The 16,916-nt window shown below is 36.4% G+C and overlaps 1 protein-coding gene and 1 long non-coding RNA gene across 3 annotated transcripts in view; both read left to right on the top strand.

Annotated features, from left to right (window-relative positions):
- The window catches only part of LOC144628424 (uncharacterized), a 71,390-nt gene that overhangs the window by 18,485 nt on the left and 35,989 nt on the right, over positions 1–16,916 (top strand). The window lies entirely within an intron of this gene.
- LOC144628389 (nuclease-like) lies at positions 8,913–15,132 on the top strand. Of its 2 annotated transcripts, none has more exons than XM_078486486.1 (2): positions 8,913–8,964; positions 14,309–15,132. In XM_078486486.1, the coding sequence occupies exons 1-2, from the start codon at positions 8,916–8,918 to the stop codon at positions 14,890–14,892; spliced, it is 633 nt and encodes a 210-aa protein (XP_078342612.1). In that variant the 5' UTR covers positions 8,913–8,915; the 3' UTR covers positions 14,893–15,132. The 2 variants fall into 2 exon arrangements, with proteins under 2 accessions (XP_078342612.1, XP_078342611.1); XM_078486485.1 differs by lacking the exon at positions 8,913–8,964 and adding an exon at positions 11,862–12,105.

Raw genomic sequence — 16,916 nt, 5'->3', positions numbered from 1 at the left:
AATAAGTCAAAGAAAGCTTGGAGACGCTTTGCCTGCATTCAGCGAGTTTCTGTATATGGAAAATATTTCAATTAAATGTAAAAAAAAAATAATAATTTGTTGCAAATCGACGAGAACAGTTTGAGAAAAAGTTGAAGTTCATTCGATTGTAGTAAATAATTTCGTTGTGGCCGAGAAATCATATAAAATGTGTACTGACTTCAGGGTTGTCCAATACACTCACACCCATGTCAATCCGTTAAATACAGCTTATGATCCGTACGCTCCGGAAACTCACCATTCGTTCCACAAAAAGATGTTGACGATCGTTGGCGACACTTGGAATAAGCGTGCCCTTGCAAATTGCGTCGGAGCTATTTATTTTAGTTTAAATCTGTTTTTTTTTTAACCGTTGGGGAAACTGCTCCAAATAAATGATGATTTCTGAGTGCTATCGCTTTAATGACAAGAATGTCAAGCTAATCTGCTAAAGTCACATTGACGAAAGCATGTACAAAAAAGTGGCGTCTAGAACAAGGGTACTTGTCTACACGTGTTTCAGTCCCGCAAATACTCTTGTTATAAATGGAGGTTATTGTTTGGATATAGCTTCTGTGTCCTTGCATAAAAAAAAGTTTATTAAATCTGAGTTGAAGATGTTCATTTGAAAAAGATGGTTTAGGTATAGAATTTTATCGTGTCAACTCTCATGTCGACTTTAACTTTAAATGTTTATTTTCTTGAAAATAAGAACACTTAACAGGTGAATATGTTTCACTATAATTTTTTTCGGCTGGCTTTATTATAATATGTGTTAATTTCGTTTATGATTATTAATTAGATTTCGAATGAGTTAACCTAGCAAGGAGCAATAAAACTGATTTTTTATTTTTGCTAAATAAAAGTGTGCATGAATATATCAAAAGGCAAGGTTAAGATTGTTGGCAGAGAACGTAAAAGAAAATACGCTTTTTGAAGCTCCTTAGAACTTCCACCTTTCCTTGAAATCTAATAGCTTAAATTTTCCTTGTCGTAGATGAGCACGAACAGAGCTTAACCTGCTCCGAATCCCATTGTTAAACGCCTTTAACATGCACTTAGCGGCCACTTTGAATAATTTTAACAATTTCTATTTTCCGTCATTTCCAACATACAGCCGAAATTCACTTACTGGAAAGCTGGATTTTTCTAGTACTAAAGATTGCATGGTTCGAACCTTCTTGAAAGGCCCAGACATGTAAAGGTTTCTTAGGGCCGACAAGTGGAAGAAAGCTTGGTGATGTTTTGACTGCATACAGCGAGTTTCTGTAAGAAAAATATTTCAATAAATTGTAAAAAAGAAATGCAATTTTGTCGCAGTTCGACGAGAACAGTTTGAGAAACTTCTCTTTGAAGTTCATTCGATTGTAGTAAATAATAAATTTCGCTGTGGCCGAGAAATCATTTAAAATGTGTACTAACTTAAGGGTTGTCCAGTACACTCGCACCATGTCGATCCGTTAAATACAGCTTATGATCTGTACGCTCCGTTAACTCACCATTCGTTTCACAAAAAGATGTTGACGATCGTTGGCGTCACTTGGAATACGCGTGCCCTTGCAAATTTCATCGGAGCTACTTTATTTTCAATCTGTTCTTTTATGTCGAACCGTTGGCGGGAGGGAGGGGACTGCTTCAAATAAACGATGATTTCTGAGTGCTTTCGCTTTAATAACAAGAACGTCAAGCTACTCTGCTGAAGCACATTGACGAAACATGTACGATTAAAGAAGCGTCTTGCACAGGGGTATAATTCGATTGTGTACGAGATTTGTTATCTACACGTGCTCTAGTGTCACAAATACCCTTGATAAATAGAAACTATTTTGATTGTCTGAAGAATGAACCGACAATCTAGTTTACACTGGGAAGAATGAGAAACTCTCATGTCAACATTAAATTAAAGTGTTTATTTTCTTGAAAATAAGAACAATAAACAGTTATATATGTCTAACTTTAATTATATTCGGTTGGCTTTATTATATTGTGTTAATTTCGTTTGTGATTATTAATTAGATTTCGAATGAGTTAACCTATTAGCAAGGACGTAATAATACTGATTTTTCTTTTCTGAATAAAAGGCTGGACATATCATAAAGCAAATTGAAAGAAAATAAGCCTTCTCAAAAGCTCCTTAGAAATCACCTTACCTTGAAATTTAATAGCTTAAAAGATTTTCCTTGTCGTAGATGAACACGAACAAAGCTTAACCTGCTCCGAATCCCATTGTTAAAAAGCCTTTAACATGCACTTAGCGGCCGCATTGTTTGAATACCGTAATTTTAACAATTTCTATTTTCCGTCAGTTCCAACATACAGCCGAAATTAACTTACTGGAAAGCTGGATTTTTCGAGTACTAAAGATAACATGGTTCGAACAGTCTTGAAAAGCCCATACATCTGTACATGTAAAGTTTTCTTTCGGCCGATAAGTCGAAGAAAGCTTCGAGACGTTTAGATTGCATTCAGCGAGTTTCTGTAAAATGTAAAATGTAAAAAAGAAATGTAATTTTGTTGCAGTTCGACGAGAAAAGTTTGAGAAACTTCTCTTTAAAGTTCATTCCATTGTAGTAAATTATTTCGCTGTGGCCGAGAGATCTTAATCCGTATATGTCCTAACTTAAGGGTTGTCCAGTACACTCACACCGTGTCGATCCATTTTAATGCATTTAAAAATGCAGCTTACGATCCGTATGCTCCGTTAACTCACCATTCGTTCCATAAAAAGATGTTGACGATCCTTGGCGTCACTTGGAATAAGCGTGCCCTTGCAAATTGCGTTGGAGCTATTTATTTTCAATCTGCCCATTTATGTCGAACCGTTGGGGAAACTGCCTCGAATAAATGATGATTTCTGAGTGCTATCGCTTTAATGACAAGAATGTCAAGCTATTCTGCTAAAGTCACATTGACGAAACATGTACGATTAAAATGGCGTCTTGCATAGGGTTATAATTCGAGTGTGTTCGAGATTTGTTTTCTACACGTGCTTCAGTCTCAGAAATACCCTTGATAAATAGAAACTATTTTTGATTGTCTGAAGAATGAACCGTCTTTGAGCATATCGGCAGCCCGTGTGATTAGACAATCTTGTTTGCACTGGGAAGAATGATAAACTCTCATGTCAACTTTAAATTTAAGTGTTTATTTGCTTGAAAATAAGAACACTTAACAGTTGAATATGTCTAACTATAATTTTATTCGGCTGGCTTTATTATATTATGTGTTAATTTCCTTTGTGATTTTTAATTAGATTTCGAATGAGTTAATCTAGCAAGGACGTAATAAAACTGATTTTTCTTTTTCTAAATAATAGTCTGAAAATATCAAAAAGCAACATTAAGATTGTTAGTAGAAAATTGAAAGAAAATGCGCTTTCTCAAGAGCTCCTTAGAAATTCCACCTTACCTTGAAATCTAATAGCTTAAAAGATTTTCCTTGTCGTAGATGAACACGAACAAAGCTTAACCTGCTCCGAATCCCATTGTTAAACGCATTTAACATGCACTTAGCGCCCGCTTTGTTTGAATAATTTTAACAATTTCTATTTTCCGTCATTTCCAACATACAGCCGAAATCCCTCACTGGAAACCTGGATTTTTCGAGTACTAAAGATTACATGGTTCGAACAGTCTTGAAAAGCCCTTACATGTAAAGTTTTCTTTCGGCCGATAAGTGGAAGAAAGCTTGGAGACGTTTTGACTGCATTCAGCGAGTTTCTGTAAGGAAAATGTTTCAATGAAATGTAAAAAAATGCAATTTTGTCGCAGTTCGGCAAGAAAAGTTTGAGAAACTTCTCTTTGAAGTTCATTCGATTGTAGTAAATAATTTCGCTATGGCCGAGAAATCATATAAAATGTGTACTAACTGAAGGGTTGTCCAGTCCACTCACACCATGTCGATCCGTTAAACGGAGCTTATGATCCGTTTTCTCCGTAAACTCACCATTCGTTCCATAAAAAGATGTTGACGATCCTTGGCGTCACTTGGAATAAGCGTGCCCTTGCAAATTGCGTCGGAGGTATTCCTTTTCAATCTGTTCTTTGATGTGGAACCGTTGGGGGGGGGGGAGGGGGGGGGGGACTGCTTCAAATAAATGATGATTTCCGAGAGCTATTGCTTTAATGACAAGATTGTCTAGCTATTCTGCTAAAGTCACATTGACGAAACTTCAATGTACAATTTAAGTGGCGTCTTGCACAGGGGTATAATTCGAGTGTGTTCGAGATTTGTTATCTTCACGTGCTCTAGTGTCAGAAATTCCCTTGAAAAATAGAAACTATTTTGATTGTCTGAAGAATGAACCGACAATCTAGTTTACACTGGGAAGAATGAGAAACTCTCATGTCAACATTAAACTAAAGTGTTTATTTTCTTGAAAATGAGAACAATAAACAGTTATATGTGTCTATTTTTAATTTTATTCGGCTGGCTTTATTATATGTGTTAATTTCGTTTGTGATTATTAATTAGATTTGGAATGAGTTAACCTATCAAGGACGTAATAAAACTAATGTTTCTTTTTAAAATAAAAGGCTGAACATATCAAAAAGCAAATTGAAAGAAAATAAGCCTTCTGAGACAGAAGCTCCTTGGAAATCACCTTTCCTTGAAATCTAATGCCTTAAAAGATTTTCCTTGTCGTAGATGAACACGAACAAAGCTTAACCTGCTCCGAATGCCATTGTTAAAACGCCATTAACGTGCACTTAGCGGCCGCTTTGTTTGAATAATTTTAACAATTTCTATTTTCCGTCATGTGCAACATACAGCCGTTTTGACTGCATTCAGCGAGTTTCTGTAAGGAAAATATTTCAATAAAATGTAAAAAGATGTTATTTTGTCGTAGTTCGACAAGAAAAGGTTGAGAAACTTCTCTTTTGAAGTTCATTCCATTGTAGTAAATAATTTCGCTGTGGCCAAGAAATCATATAAAATGTTTGCTAACTTCAGGGTTGTCCAGTACACTCACACCATGTCGATCCGTTAAATGCATCTTACGATCCGTATGCTCCGTTAACTCACCATTCGTTCCTTAAAAAGATGTTGACGATCCTTGGCGACACTTGGAATAAGCGTGCCCTTGCAAATTGCGTCAGAGCTATTTAATTTATTTTAGTTTGAATCTGTTCTTTTATGTCGAACCGTTGGGGGAACTGCTTCAACTAAATGATGATTTTTAGAGGGCTATCGCTTTAATGACAAGAATGTTTAGCTATTCTGTTAAAGTCACATTGACGAAAGCATGTACAATCAGATTAAAGTGGCGTCTTGCGCAGGGGTATAATTCGAGTGTGTTCGAGATTTGTTATCTTCACGTGCTCTAGTGTCAGAAATACCCTTGACAAATAGAAACTATTTTGATTGTCTAAAGAATGAACCGACAATCTACTTTACACTGGGAAGAATGAGAAACTCTCATGTCAACTTTAAATTAAAGTGTTTATTTTCTTGAAAATGAGAACAGTAAACAGTAATATGTGTCTAACTTTAATTTTATTCCGCTGGCTTTATTATATTATGTGTTAATTTCAGGGGGGGGGGGGGGGAAGCAACTTCCCATACATTCTCTTATATGAAATCTGAGCGATGCTCTCACAACTTGCAAAGCAATCATCGGGGCGGTAGTCAGCGGATGTCTCTAAGGCGCATGAGCAGCTCCTTTCTTTGTGAACTTGCCAAAACAAAAACATGGGACCAGTGAGAGAGTTCGATTTTTTTTATATATGTAGTAATAAAAAAGACTTTCTAAGTTTTGACTTTAAAGCAGCGAAAATTTCTCCGAAAAGGTTCTTGGTGTCAATATGTGGTGTTTGTTATGAAATAAAACCATCACGGGAATGGTAATGAAAACGTGGCGATCGAATATTCCCGCGCTGGTCGGAGCTATTGTTCTTGCTCTATTGTTTGAGGTTGTTTGTTGACTTGGTCTTTCTTTGTTTTACTTCATTTACAATCCCCATGTGGGCCAGTTGAAAATCGTGGTACAAACAAGTCAAACATTTGCATTTCAGCACTGAAAAGTAGCACGGCTCACAAAATTCTGCGTTCTTAAAACTACACGACGATGACGAAATTTTCGGATTTAAACACGCTGCTTTTAGATTTTTAGTTAAGAGAATTGAACCCCTTTATAATAAGTGATTCCACGACATAGCAGCTTCCATTTCGCGGGAAATGATTGCCTGTTGCATCATCGTCCAAAAACCGCTGACTACATCGTGAATTGATCGCTTTGCAAGTTGTGAGAGCATCGCTACTCGGTCCCAGACCTCATTTCTTCCCCCCCCCCCCCCCCCCCTGGTTAATTTCGTTTGTGATTATTTAAATTAGATTTCGAATGAGTTAACCTATTGAGGACGTAATAAAACTGATTTTTCTTTTCTGAGTAAAAGCCTGGACATATCATAAAGCAAATTGAAAGAAAATAAGCCTTCTCAAAAGCTCCTTAGAAATCACCTTACCTTGAAATCTAGATGAGCACGAACAAAGCTTAACCTGCTCCGAATCCCATTGTTAAAACGCCTTTAACATGCACTTAGCGGTCGCTTTGTTTGAATAATTTTAACAATTTCTATTTTTTGTCATTTCCAACATTCAACCGAAATCCCTTACTGAGAAGCTGGATTTTTCGAGCACTTAAGATTACATGGTCCAACAGTCTTGAAAAGCCCTGACATGTAAAGTTTTCTTTGAGGCAATAAGTCGAAGAAAGCTTGGAGACGTTTTGACTGCAATCAGCGAGTTTCTGTAAATGAGAATGAGAACAATAAACTGTTTATATATATGTATGGCAATTCGTTCCATAAAAGATGTTGACGATCCTTGGCGTCACTTGGAATAAGCGTGCCCTTGCAAATTGCATCGTAGCTATTTACTTTCAATCTGTCCTTTTATGTCGAACCGTTGGGGGATTGCTTCTAATAAATTGTGATTTCTGAGTGCTATCGCTTTATGACAAGAATGTCAAGTTATTCTGCTAAAGTCATATTGACGAAACATGTACGATTAAAGTGGCGTCTTGCACAGGGGTATAATTCGAGTTAGCCTGTTCCAGGCTCTCGGTAGTTATGGGAGAGCGAATAACGCGCGCGGGTGAGCGCGGAAAAAATGAGGCGGGACGAAGGCGAAGCTTAACAAAGCTTAACCTGCTCCGAATCCCATTGTTAAAACGCCTTTAACATGCACTTAGTGGCTGCTTTGTTTCGATAATTTTAACAATTTCTGTTTTCCGTCATTGCCAACATACAGCCAAAATTCCCTTTCTGGAACACGTTTCGAACAGTATTGAAAAGCCCTTAAATGTAAAGTTTGGCTGTTTTCTTGAAACGTCGTTGAATCTGCCAATGTCCTTGAACTTTTGAATGAGTGTTGAAAAGTCCTTGAAATTTGAAACAACATTCTCTTGTTTTCCATACAGCCCTTAATATATTTACTACTGTTTTTACCAGTATTCAGTAACGACACGCACGGAATGCTTGCATGTATTTCGGAGTTACGAATAACTGGTCGAAAGCCAAAATTTTTACTACCGAACTTTTAATAATTTTTTTCATTCCCAAACTAGGGATTGGAGGGCGTAATGCAAATCGCACATGGGATTTCCCAGTAACAGAAAGTTAACCTCCATATACCAATGTATTTTTACACGAGATTAAAATGAACAGAAAATAAACTTTGTCAGAAGTGCCTTAAAAAATCCGCTTTACCTTGAAATCTAATAGCTTCTAAGGTTTTCTTTGTTTATTGTTTGCAGTCGAACAAAGTTTACCTGCTACCATATATTGGTTTTGAGATGTTAAAAATGGCAATCGGTCCAATCGTCTTCATTCCAACTGAGATTCACTGATAATTCTCTTAGAGAACTGGGTATTTCAATTAGTTAAAGTTAAAACCTTTTTTTTCTAGAAAAATGCAACCAACTGCTGAAATTTACCTTGAAGATTTTAAATTGCTAAAGAGGATATTGTTCTCCCACCTTTGAGAGACTTTTTTTGAATGTCTGAAGAAAGATATTTCTCTAAGACTTCCCGCTATCCCGTGTCCCATGTCATAAAATCATCGTTCTTAAAATTGTTAGTGGCAGTCTTTTAACATAAGTCTGCTCATGTGAAATCTGATTGATGGAAGAAAGGATGGAGAAAATTCATTTTCGCAGAAGCTACTCGCAGATCATCTATTTCGCCTTGAAATCTAATATCTTAAAAGGTTTCTTTGTTCGTTTATTGAGCTCAATATAGTTCAACCTGCTTCCATATGGAAAGATGTCTTTATTATAGGCTCTATATTTTTATAACCCTTTTATCTTGACGAAACTGAAAACTTAAATAAAGCTACTCAATATTTTGAAGTTTTAAGGGACTTCACAAATGTTCATGATCATCATTTCTGATCCAGTCAATTCCACATTGGAGAAAATATTTTGAATTTCTTGACAGTAAAGTTGAAATATAACGAAATATGATTCGACAATCGAGCCATAAGTTAATTTTTAACTAGGTAAATTCGCCCCATTCGGCCTTAACTTGGATGTGAGTTGCAGGCTTTCTCTTCATTTTGACGTTTAAGGGACTTCACAAAGTAATCTTTATCATTTCTGATCTAGTTAATTCCACATAAGAGAAAATATTTTCAATTTCTTCAGAGTGCAGTACTCCGGTTGAAGTTTAGCAATATATTGTCAACACACAATCCTACCCCATGATTGGACAGTCCGATCAACCTCTAAATTCTTAATTGACCAAAAGTTAATTTTTAACAGGGTAAATGCCCTATTCTTCCTTGCCCAGACTTACCTCTCCTTGAATTCCGTGTTGGCGCAGTTCTAACCTGAATTTCTCAAATTTGAGATGGTAGCGTTCGTTGTGAAGAGTTTTCCATTACTGCTTATTTTACTGATGGCATCAAGTGCTGTGACTGAAAAATTGTCAGTGGAAAGCGAGAATGGTAAGCGGAAGATTTTATCTTGTAAAATGCAAGCATCTTTTGTAGACCCCACTATTTTAATTCTAAATTGAAATAGAAAACTCTATCAAGCTTTACCGAGGCAGTAAAAGCAAAACACTTTACCCGTTTACTTTTATTCAGTTTCGTTTAAGTAATCATTTTTTAATGCAATTTTCCAGTCATTTAATTTCGTATTAGCTGGCTTTAATAATCGGATTTCTTTTATTAACGAATCTGTGAAAGGGGCTTTACAAAGGCACGATATTATTGCGTTTTATTTACAAGGACAAGAAAAAGCGAGGCGAAATCTGACGTGGAAAATAGAAAGCAATTTCAAATCCTCTCCTTCAGATGATGTAAATAAGATTCCACTTTTGGTCAATTGGGCACAAATACTCTTTATGCGAGCTAATCTAAGTTTGCCAAATTTAACTTCCTTAGAAATTCCGAATACCACTTACCTTAAGCTTTCGCCGGGGTTATAATCTAAAAGTTTAAAAGTTTTTCTTGCTGTGTAAAGGTTTCTTCTTGTTTGTACGTTGACTCTGTGGTCCGACATAGTTTATGTGGTCGCTTAGTTTTCCTTAACGTATAGTTATCAAATTTTGTAATCCATGATAAGTTTCAAGCCATATTTCTTAACCTCTTCTAAACTGGATGGAACCGGAAAATAAATTATTATTTCCCCTCAGTTTTCGAACTAAAAATAGGATGTCTTAAATCATCTACTTACAGCTTTCAACGGACAAACTTTCACTAACTTAAGAACCTTCTACTAAAACGGTCAAAACTTTTCCTGTCAACTGAAGAACTGACCACTTATGGGTCACTTATGAAAGAATTACAAATTGTTATATATTAACTTCAGTTGATCAAGTGAATTCTATATAAGAGAACGGTTTGACTGGGTTTATCTGACAACTGGTACCGAATAAATGCATGTTCTAATTTCAAAACTCATGGCAAATGATTGTGTCTCGATCTCATCATTCTTACTGATAACGCACAATTTTCTTTTTAAACAAATGACATTTAACCAGGATCTGAACGCAATAGCTCTCTTCAGTAGAAGGCACGGTATTTCCAGTTAATTAATTTTGTTTTAATTGATAATCAACCCTTTACAAAATAAAAGGATAAGATTTAAGCTATACTTACGTACAATAGAATTTTAACTTTACAATTTAGATTTTCAAGGCTTTTTTGATAATTCATTCTTATTCTCAATTGCATTCTCAATTGCCGCTCACCTTGAAACGATTGCATTGAAGTTAAAAAATATTTAAAATTGATTTTCTTTTATGAGATATTTCAGCATAAGAAAAGCAAGTTTTTGGAAGGAGAAAATTGACACAAAATAAACTTTTCAGAAACTCCTTAGAAGTTTTCACTTTGCCTTTAAATCTAATAGCTTTAAAGGTTCTCGTTTTCAACAAAGTTAACCTGCTGCCGTGCTTCCATTCACGTTAAGAGGCCTAAAATGTTGTATCGCTAATAATAAAAAAATTCCGAAAATTTATCTTGTGTTAAAAACCCAATCTTAATTGTCTGAGAACTGCAGGACGGTACATTGCATGTCGAAGATTTCAAATTTCAACTTATTTATTTTCTTGATCCCTTTTCAAATCAGTGATAAAAATGAAAAGTTTAAATCTGCTCTTCGCCTTGATTTTTTTTAAAGAACCTCACAAACATTGCTATTTTCTGCTCCAGTGAATGACGTATTAGAAAAATATTTGAAATTTCTAAGGAATGAGGTAGATTGAAATTCAAGGTTATGTCATCCTACGGCGTAATTGGACAATTTAGTCATCCGGCGAAATTCCTAAACAATTTTTCCTACCATAGGTAAATGTTCAACGAGGTAAATTTGCATCATTCTGTCTTGGCGGTCTTTCACAGACGTGTTTCTCCTTAAATTTCGCGTTGATACAGTTTTTACTTCTCACCTAAATTTGAGATGGAAGCGTTCACTGCGAAGATTTTGCCCTCTCTTCTTGTTATTGCTCTCATGGCTTCCGGTGCTGTGGCTGACACTAAATTGTCAACAGAAAACAAGAACGGTAAGAGAAAATTTGTACTTTGTATAATGTAGAACTGTTTGTCTGATCCTGCCAGCACAAAACCTAGATTGTAAAAAGAAAGCTGTTATTTACCGACGGCTCCAAACAAAGATTACACTCCTTCCTTTAGCGAATTTTGTTCAAAAATTCAGTTGTTTCCTGATTTAAGAGTTTTATCTAATTTTCAATTTTTTTTAATTATCTGCATCGGTTAAAATTATGAATTTATTGAAGAAAGCCTCGGAGATCTAATTTGAAATTTCATCTTACGCGAACTGCACACTTAAAAACTTGAATTCCTAATCTTCAAATACGTTTTTTCTACTGCTATAGTTGAATTATAGTATCAAGAGATAATTTATCCTTCCTTAATTTGTAACTGGAAAACCTTTATAACACTTGTGAGAATCTGAAATTCTTGAAGCTTGGAAATTAAAGTGATCATTTTCTTTCGTTCGACTAGCTTTTATTAATTATGCATGTACGTTCGTTTTCGTTATTGGCAATAAGATTTATACTGTGTCACTAAAGAGCAATAAAAATGTCGAAATAAATCTATGCAGCAGATATTCCACCTTTCTTTAATTGAAGTTGAAAATAATATTGCAATTTTTGACATTCTTTTTTCGGTCTTTATGCTTTATACGCTCTCGTCTTTTGATTTAGTTAAGGAAAATTCGACCAGAAACGATTATTTTACATTTTATTTGTCAACTAGCCTTGAACAGTGGTCAAACACCCAGCACTAAGAACAGCACTGAAGAAGATTACAACCCAGATGTCACAAGGATCCGGATGATGAAAAATCCACCGGTATCACAGTTTAATAATATTTCTCCTAAACCTGACCAGCAATGCTACACACAATTCTTTGTAAACGGACAGCCACCAGTTGGTTTACGCAATGCCAACTTACAGAATATGAAGTACATCTGTCAACCGGGGAATCAGCAGACCTACTACGCCACGATGTTCGATGAACGTCTAGGAATTGCGGTATATTCAGCCTACAAATTGACACAGGAAAAAGTAAATTTTCTCAAGGGTCGACCAACCAAGTCATGGAAACAAACCCCTGGTAACTTGTTTACATGCAGATAAAACACGATTTCTCTATTTAAAATTTCCAACCTCTATTTTAAGTATCACGTCATTCATAATTAAGATGTTTTGTAGTTTATGGGGCTAAGCTGGGGGGGGGGGGGAGTCATCTTGATTTGTTGATGTCTGAGATTTGTATTCGGTTTAGATACACTCCAACCATGGTTATTAATTACTTCCAACATTTGTCAAGCTCACTATATTAGTTACAGCTTGCCAACGGAAATCATTTCTTTACCGTTGGAGGCTACATAAGACAATCTAATGCGACTGTACTATTTTTAATCGGTTATGGGACTTAGCAAAGAGAAAATTTCGAATGAAATATGATGAGCAACTCAACCAAGTTTGGGAATTTGTGGCCAAAAAGGGGTGAAATTACAGACTTGTAAAAATGGGAAAAGGTCGAATCCTTATTAGTTTAACGGTCATTAAAAATTATAACGCTAAGCACAGTTGCTCCCAGTTTTGTCGAATTATGCCAAAAATTATGTCAAAGTTCCCAAATTGTGCTCTAAGGGTCCACGATTTTGTTTACAAATTCACAACGTTTCCCTGAAGTTAAGGGCGAAGACATAACTTAAAAGTAAATTAAATTTCAACGTTTATCGCGTGCAATATTTCCGCGCGTACGGGAAGAGATAGTAAAGTGGGAAAATCAAAATGCTTCCGGCACTAGTAGTTCCCAGATTAAATAAGTAAACACGACTTACTATAGCTGCTAATATATTCTTTTTTTAAGAAGCAAACGATGCAAAAGGGTAAAACTAATCTCGTACCTAGCCTCCTACGCAGGAGAAACGTGTGACGAGCCCAAAGAACGTCTGCGTAGGAGGCTATCTGGTACCCAGATGTTTGAAATAAATGACAGATGGTCACTTTGAAATAAGTGATTGAACCATTTTTACCGAATGGTAATGAGGTGTAGTGATCATTCTCGTTCTCGAAGTGACGTATTTCCGTCACTCCATTCTGATATTAAACCGCAATTAATTCATGCATTTAACAGTAAACGTGCTGACAGAAAGGTTCTTTAAAACGCCATTCAGCACATGTCAATCAAAAACAAATTATTCTCCAACCTCGTTCCCAGGGCGCTGTCAATGACCCATTCACGTCAAAAAACATGCAAAGGCAAATAAAGTGAGATTGTGACATTACTGATAGCAGCTATAAGCTACGTGCAGTTACGCTTGCCACGTGACGCGTTTAAGTAAACTCAACATTCATGGACACATTCATGCACGTTTTTGCTTCGCGTCACATCATCGTGTCACGTCATCCGTTTTTCATCTTTTAGCTTTTTGAGTCGAGCAGAAACGCTCATCTGTCCCTCAAATTTTATTCGCTGCTCAAAATAATGCTAAACCTGCTGACAGAAAAGTAAACATATTCAAAACAAATTTACCTAATGCTAAAAAGGATCAAAGGTTACACTTAAATATTCTTGTGATGAAATAGAATTCGCGCTACGAAGCCCGAGAGCGGGCCTGAGAGCACGAACCATCAATGACGCAATTCCCTTGGAAAGTGAAATTGTGTTACTTTATCGAACGCTTATTTGAAGAAAAAAACCCATCAATGACCCATTCACGCGAGCAAACATTCAAGGGCCTATTTAAGATTGTGTAACATCATTGAACGCTTATTTGAAAAAAAAAAATATCAATGACCCGTTCACGCAAGAAAACATTCAAAGACAAATTAAGTGAGATTGTGACATTACTGATAGCAGCTATGAACTAAATGTAGTTACGCTCTAATCATTATAAAAAATTATTACGTTCGCCATGTGTTGTGTTTTAGTTTTAAACACCACATCCACAGCACGTTTTTGTTCACGTCACGTCACCTCGTGACACGTCATCCGTTTTTCATCTTTTTGATTCGAGGAGAAACACGAATTGCTCGGGCGTATTTTTCTCTCAAAGTTTATCCGCTGCTCAAAAATAACCCTATCTGTGCTGAAAAGAAAAGAAAAGGAAACATTTTCGCAAAACAAATTCACCAATTGTTTAAAAGGATCAAACGCAAATATTTTGGTGGTGAAAACTGAACACGAGCCAAAAATGCGAAGGTCGACACTTCATTCATCGAATTACCATGAGGTTACTCGAAGAGCCTTTGATTTTATTGTAAATTTTATATAAACTATGTAATAATAACACAATTCTTACTAGGTATCAAGAATCAAGGCAACGGTGGCATCTACTACAAATCAGGATTTGACAAAGGTCACTTGTTTGCATGTAAAACTGCATCATTTAAGTTGGAAAGTTCTATTTCCACTTTCACATACACAAACGCCGTGCCACAGCGTCCAGGTTTCAACCGTGGTTCGTGGAAAGCCTTTGAACGCAAGATTCGACAATTTGGAAAAATATGCACCGGGCCGCTGCTTAAAGGAGTTTTGTATCTTATAACCGGGGTTTCATTCGTTGATATTCAGGGTGACCCTCCACAGGCAAATCCAGGACCAATTAAATTGCTTTTTACCCGGATAGCTATCCCTAATTCAATGTGGACCGCTGGCATGTGTGTGTCCCAAGATGGCAGTGCACAGAGTTTTGCAGTGATTGGAAACGATGTCCAGATAAAAAAGGAAATGCATACACAGCAAGTTACCGTAGCACAGCTGGAAGCTTTTCTTCAGATCGACGTTGGAGCTCATAGCCTCAAAACGAGCCAAGTCCAAACAGTCCAACCAACAGTTAAGCTGTTTCCAGGAATTGCAAAATCCGTGGATGCTAAACTCCCCAAATAAGGCTAAGAAACATGCAAACAGTACAACACCACCATACAAAAGAGCTAACCAAGGAACATACATATTCATGTGAGCTATAATGATTAAAAACAATAAGGAAATAAGTAAGAAAAAGATAAGTAAATTAATTTAACTTGAAACTGGCAAAACCCTCGGCTACCTCGTATAGCTGTTGATTTTCACTATCTGATATGTATAGCTCATTATGTACCAATAAAATTAATTGAAAAAACTTTCTGCGGTCACAAATCTGTTAAAAATAAGCTCCTGAATTGGAGGGCTAGGCGATTATGATTTATTTACGACGAGTTTCCCCTCCCTTTGACATGCCCACCGCAAGCCTTCAGCTCCTATCTCGACAGATTGTTTGTGCTCTACTTAACCCCAGAATCTTCACCACTCGTACAAACCCGGGCATTCCTACTAGCGTAAATTAACTTTACCCACTACCGATTACGGCTGCTGTCAACGAATTTGAGCGTGCACACAGGTCGTACGAAGGGCTGATGAGTTGCTAAAATGAAATGCACGCCAGTTGTTCATTAATGCGCGCTCCTTAAACGGTCACCGTAAAAACGTTGATGTTTTAAAACGGCTTAGATAGGAGAGACGCGAATTTCATCAGTTGTAGTTTAAGGAATACAAAGAGACTTCTGTTCACACAGGAACGGCCTATTCCAAGGATTACTAGAGTGTAAACTTTTTATTTAGTTTGAAGAGTTGTGTAGGGTTATTTCTGATCTAAAAAGTTTCGATCCTTCACTTGTTCGTCTTAACTTATCTCGAAGCAACTGACTTAAAATTCATAAGAAACTAAACGAGACCACTCAAAAATGGGCAAATTTTAAATGGAGGGCTATCGTGGCCTTGTTATTAAACGAAAATCCAAGATTAAATAAATCTTCGAACCCTAACTTTTTTTGTAGAGTACTGGCATTCTTCAAAGCCGTAACAAAAAAAAGAAAACCTTACTAAAACTTAACAAAATTCGCATAATCCTGGCGGATTAGCGTAATACTACTTTCAACAGCGAGATTCTGGAATGTAAACTGTGAAAATTTGGGCAGAAATTATTACAAGCTTTTAACATAAAAATCAAAAAACAAGGTAATGCAAAACCGCCCTACCCCAAGCGAAGTACTCTGAAGAAGTGATATTAACGGTGTCGTGCAAATGGGGGTAATGCCATCGAAAATACTTGAGGTTTCGTAAATGTTACATCTACATCAGAGGAAGCGCTAGCAAATTTCCCACCCAGATTTTTGTCCAATCCCATTTTCCAGCCCATAGTTTACCCAAATTTTGGCCAATACCAAGTCCCAGTGACCCAAATCTCAATTTCCAAGTGGAAATTTGCCCAAATCCCAAATCCCATTTTACCCCTTCAGGACCCTCCCATCAAATACGTTTGTTGGTGTGTGCCGCCTGACAGGGTCTATTTTAAAGTTTTTGCGGGTTTAGAACATGCTTGACAAATCACCTCATTTTGGTCATGATCAGGCCGAACGGGAAAATATCTTTTTGTCATCGGCTTTACTGTGGTATTAGTTACATAACAACCACTTTGTTAATTTTGAAGATTTTTCTATCGGATCCTTTATACAAAATCACGTTGAAAGCCTCACTTAAAAAAGCTTGTACTCTTTCAAATATAAGAACCTTTGGGGTGCTTTAGGGTAATTTAGATTGCCCAAAAGTGCTGAGGAACTTTGCAAGCTGAGAATCATTGTTTCCACTTGATGTTGCATCGAGGTTTAACAGCTGAGTTCTCAAAAACCTATTTCTAAAAAGTAACGAGTTTCTATAACATTTTCTTTGTATAATGATAAAAATAAAAGCAAACAACTATAAAACATCGGTATTCTAAATTCTGTTCCACTTAGGGGAAACATGACAAGGGCGTTTCCAGGATTCAATCATGAAAAAATAAGAACATCCAGTCTCGATTTACTCTCAACTCAAAACGTCTACAATACAATACAATACAATACAATACAATACAATACAATACAATACAATACAAT

This window comes from Oculina patagonica, chromosome 10 (genome assembly GCF_052425735.1).
Source record: "Oculina patagonica isolate OP01 chromosome 10, crgOcupat, whole genome shotgun sequence".
NCBI lineage: Eukaryota > Metazoa > Cnidaria > Anthozoa > Scleractinia > Oculinidae > Oculina > Oculina patagonica.
This window is presented reverse-complemented; position numbering and strand designations above follow the sequence as displayed.

Excerpts from the sequence above, each read along its gene's own strand:
- LOC144628389 (XM_078486485.1), top strand. The coding sequence starts at position 11,949 with ATGAAGTACATCTGTCAACCGGGGAATCAGCAGACCTACTACGCCACG. Across the intron at positions 12,106-14,308 it reads GTCATGGAAACAAACCCCTG|GTATCAAGAATCAAGGCAAC; the intron begins GTAACTTGTTTA and ends AATTCTTACTAG.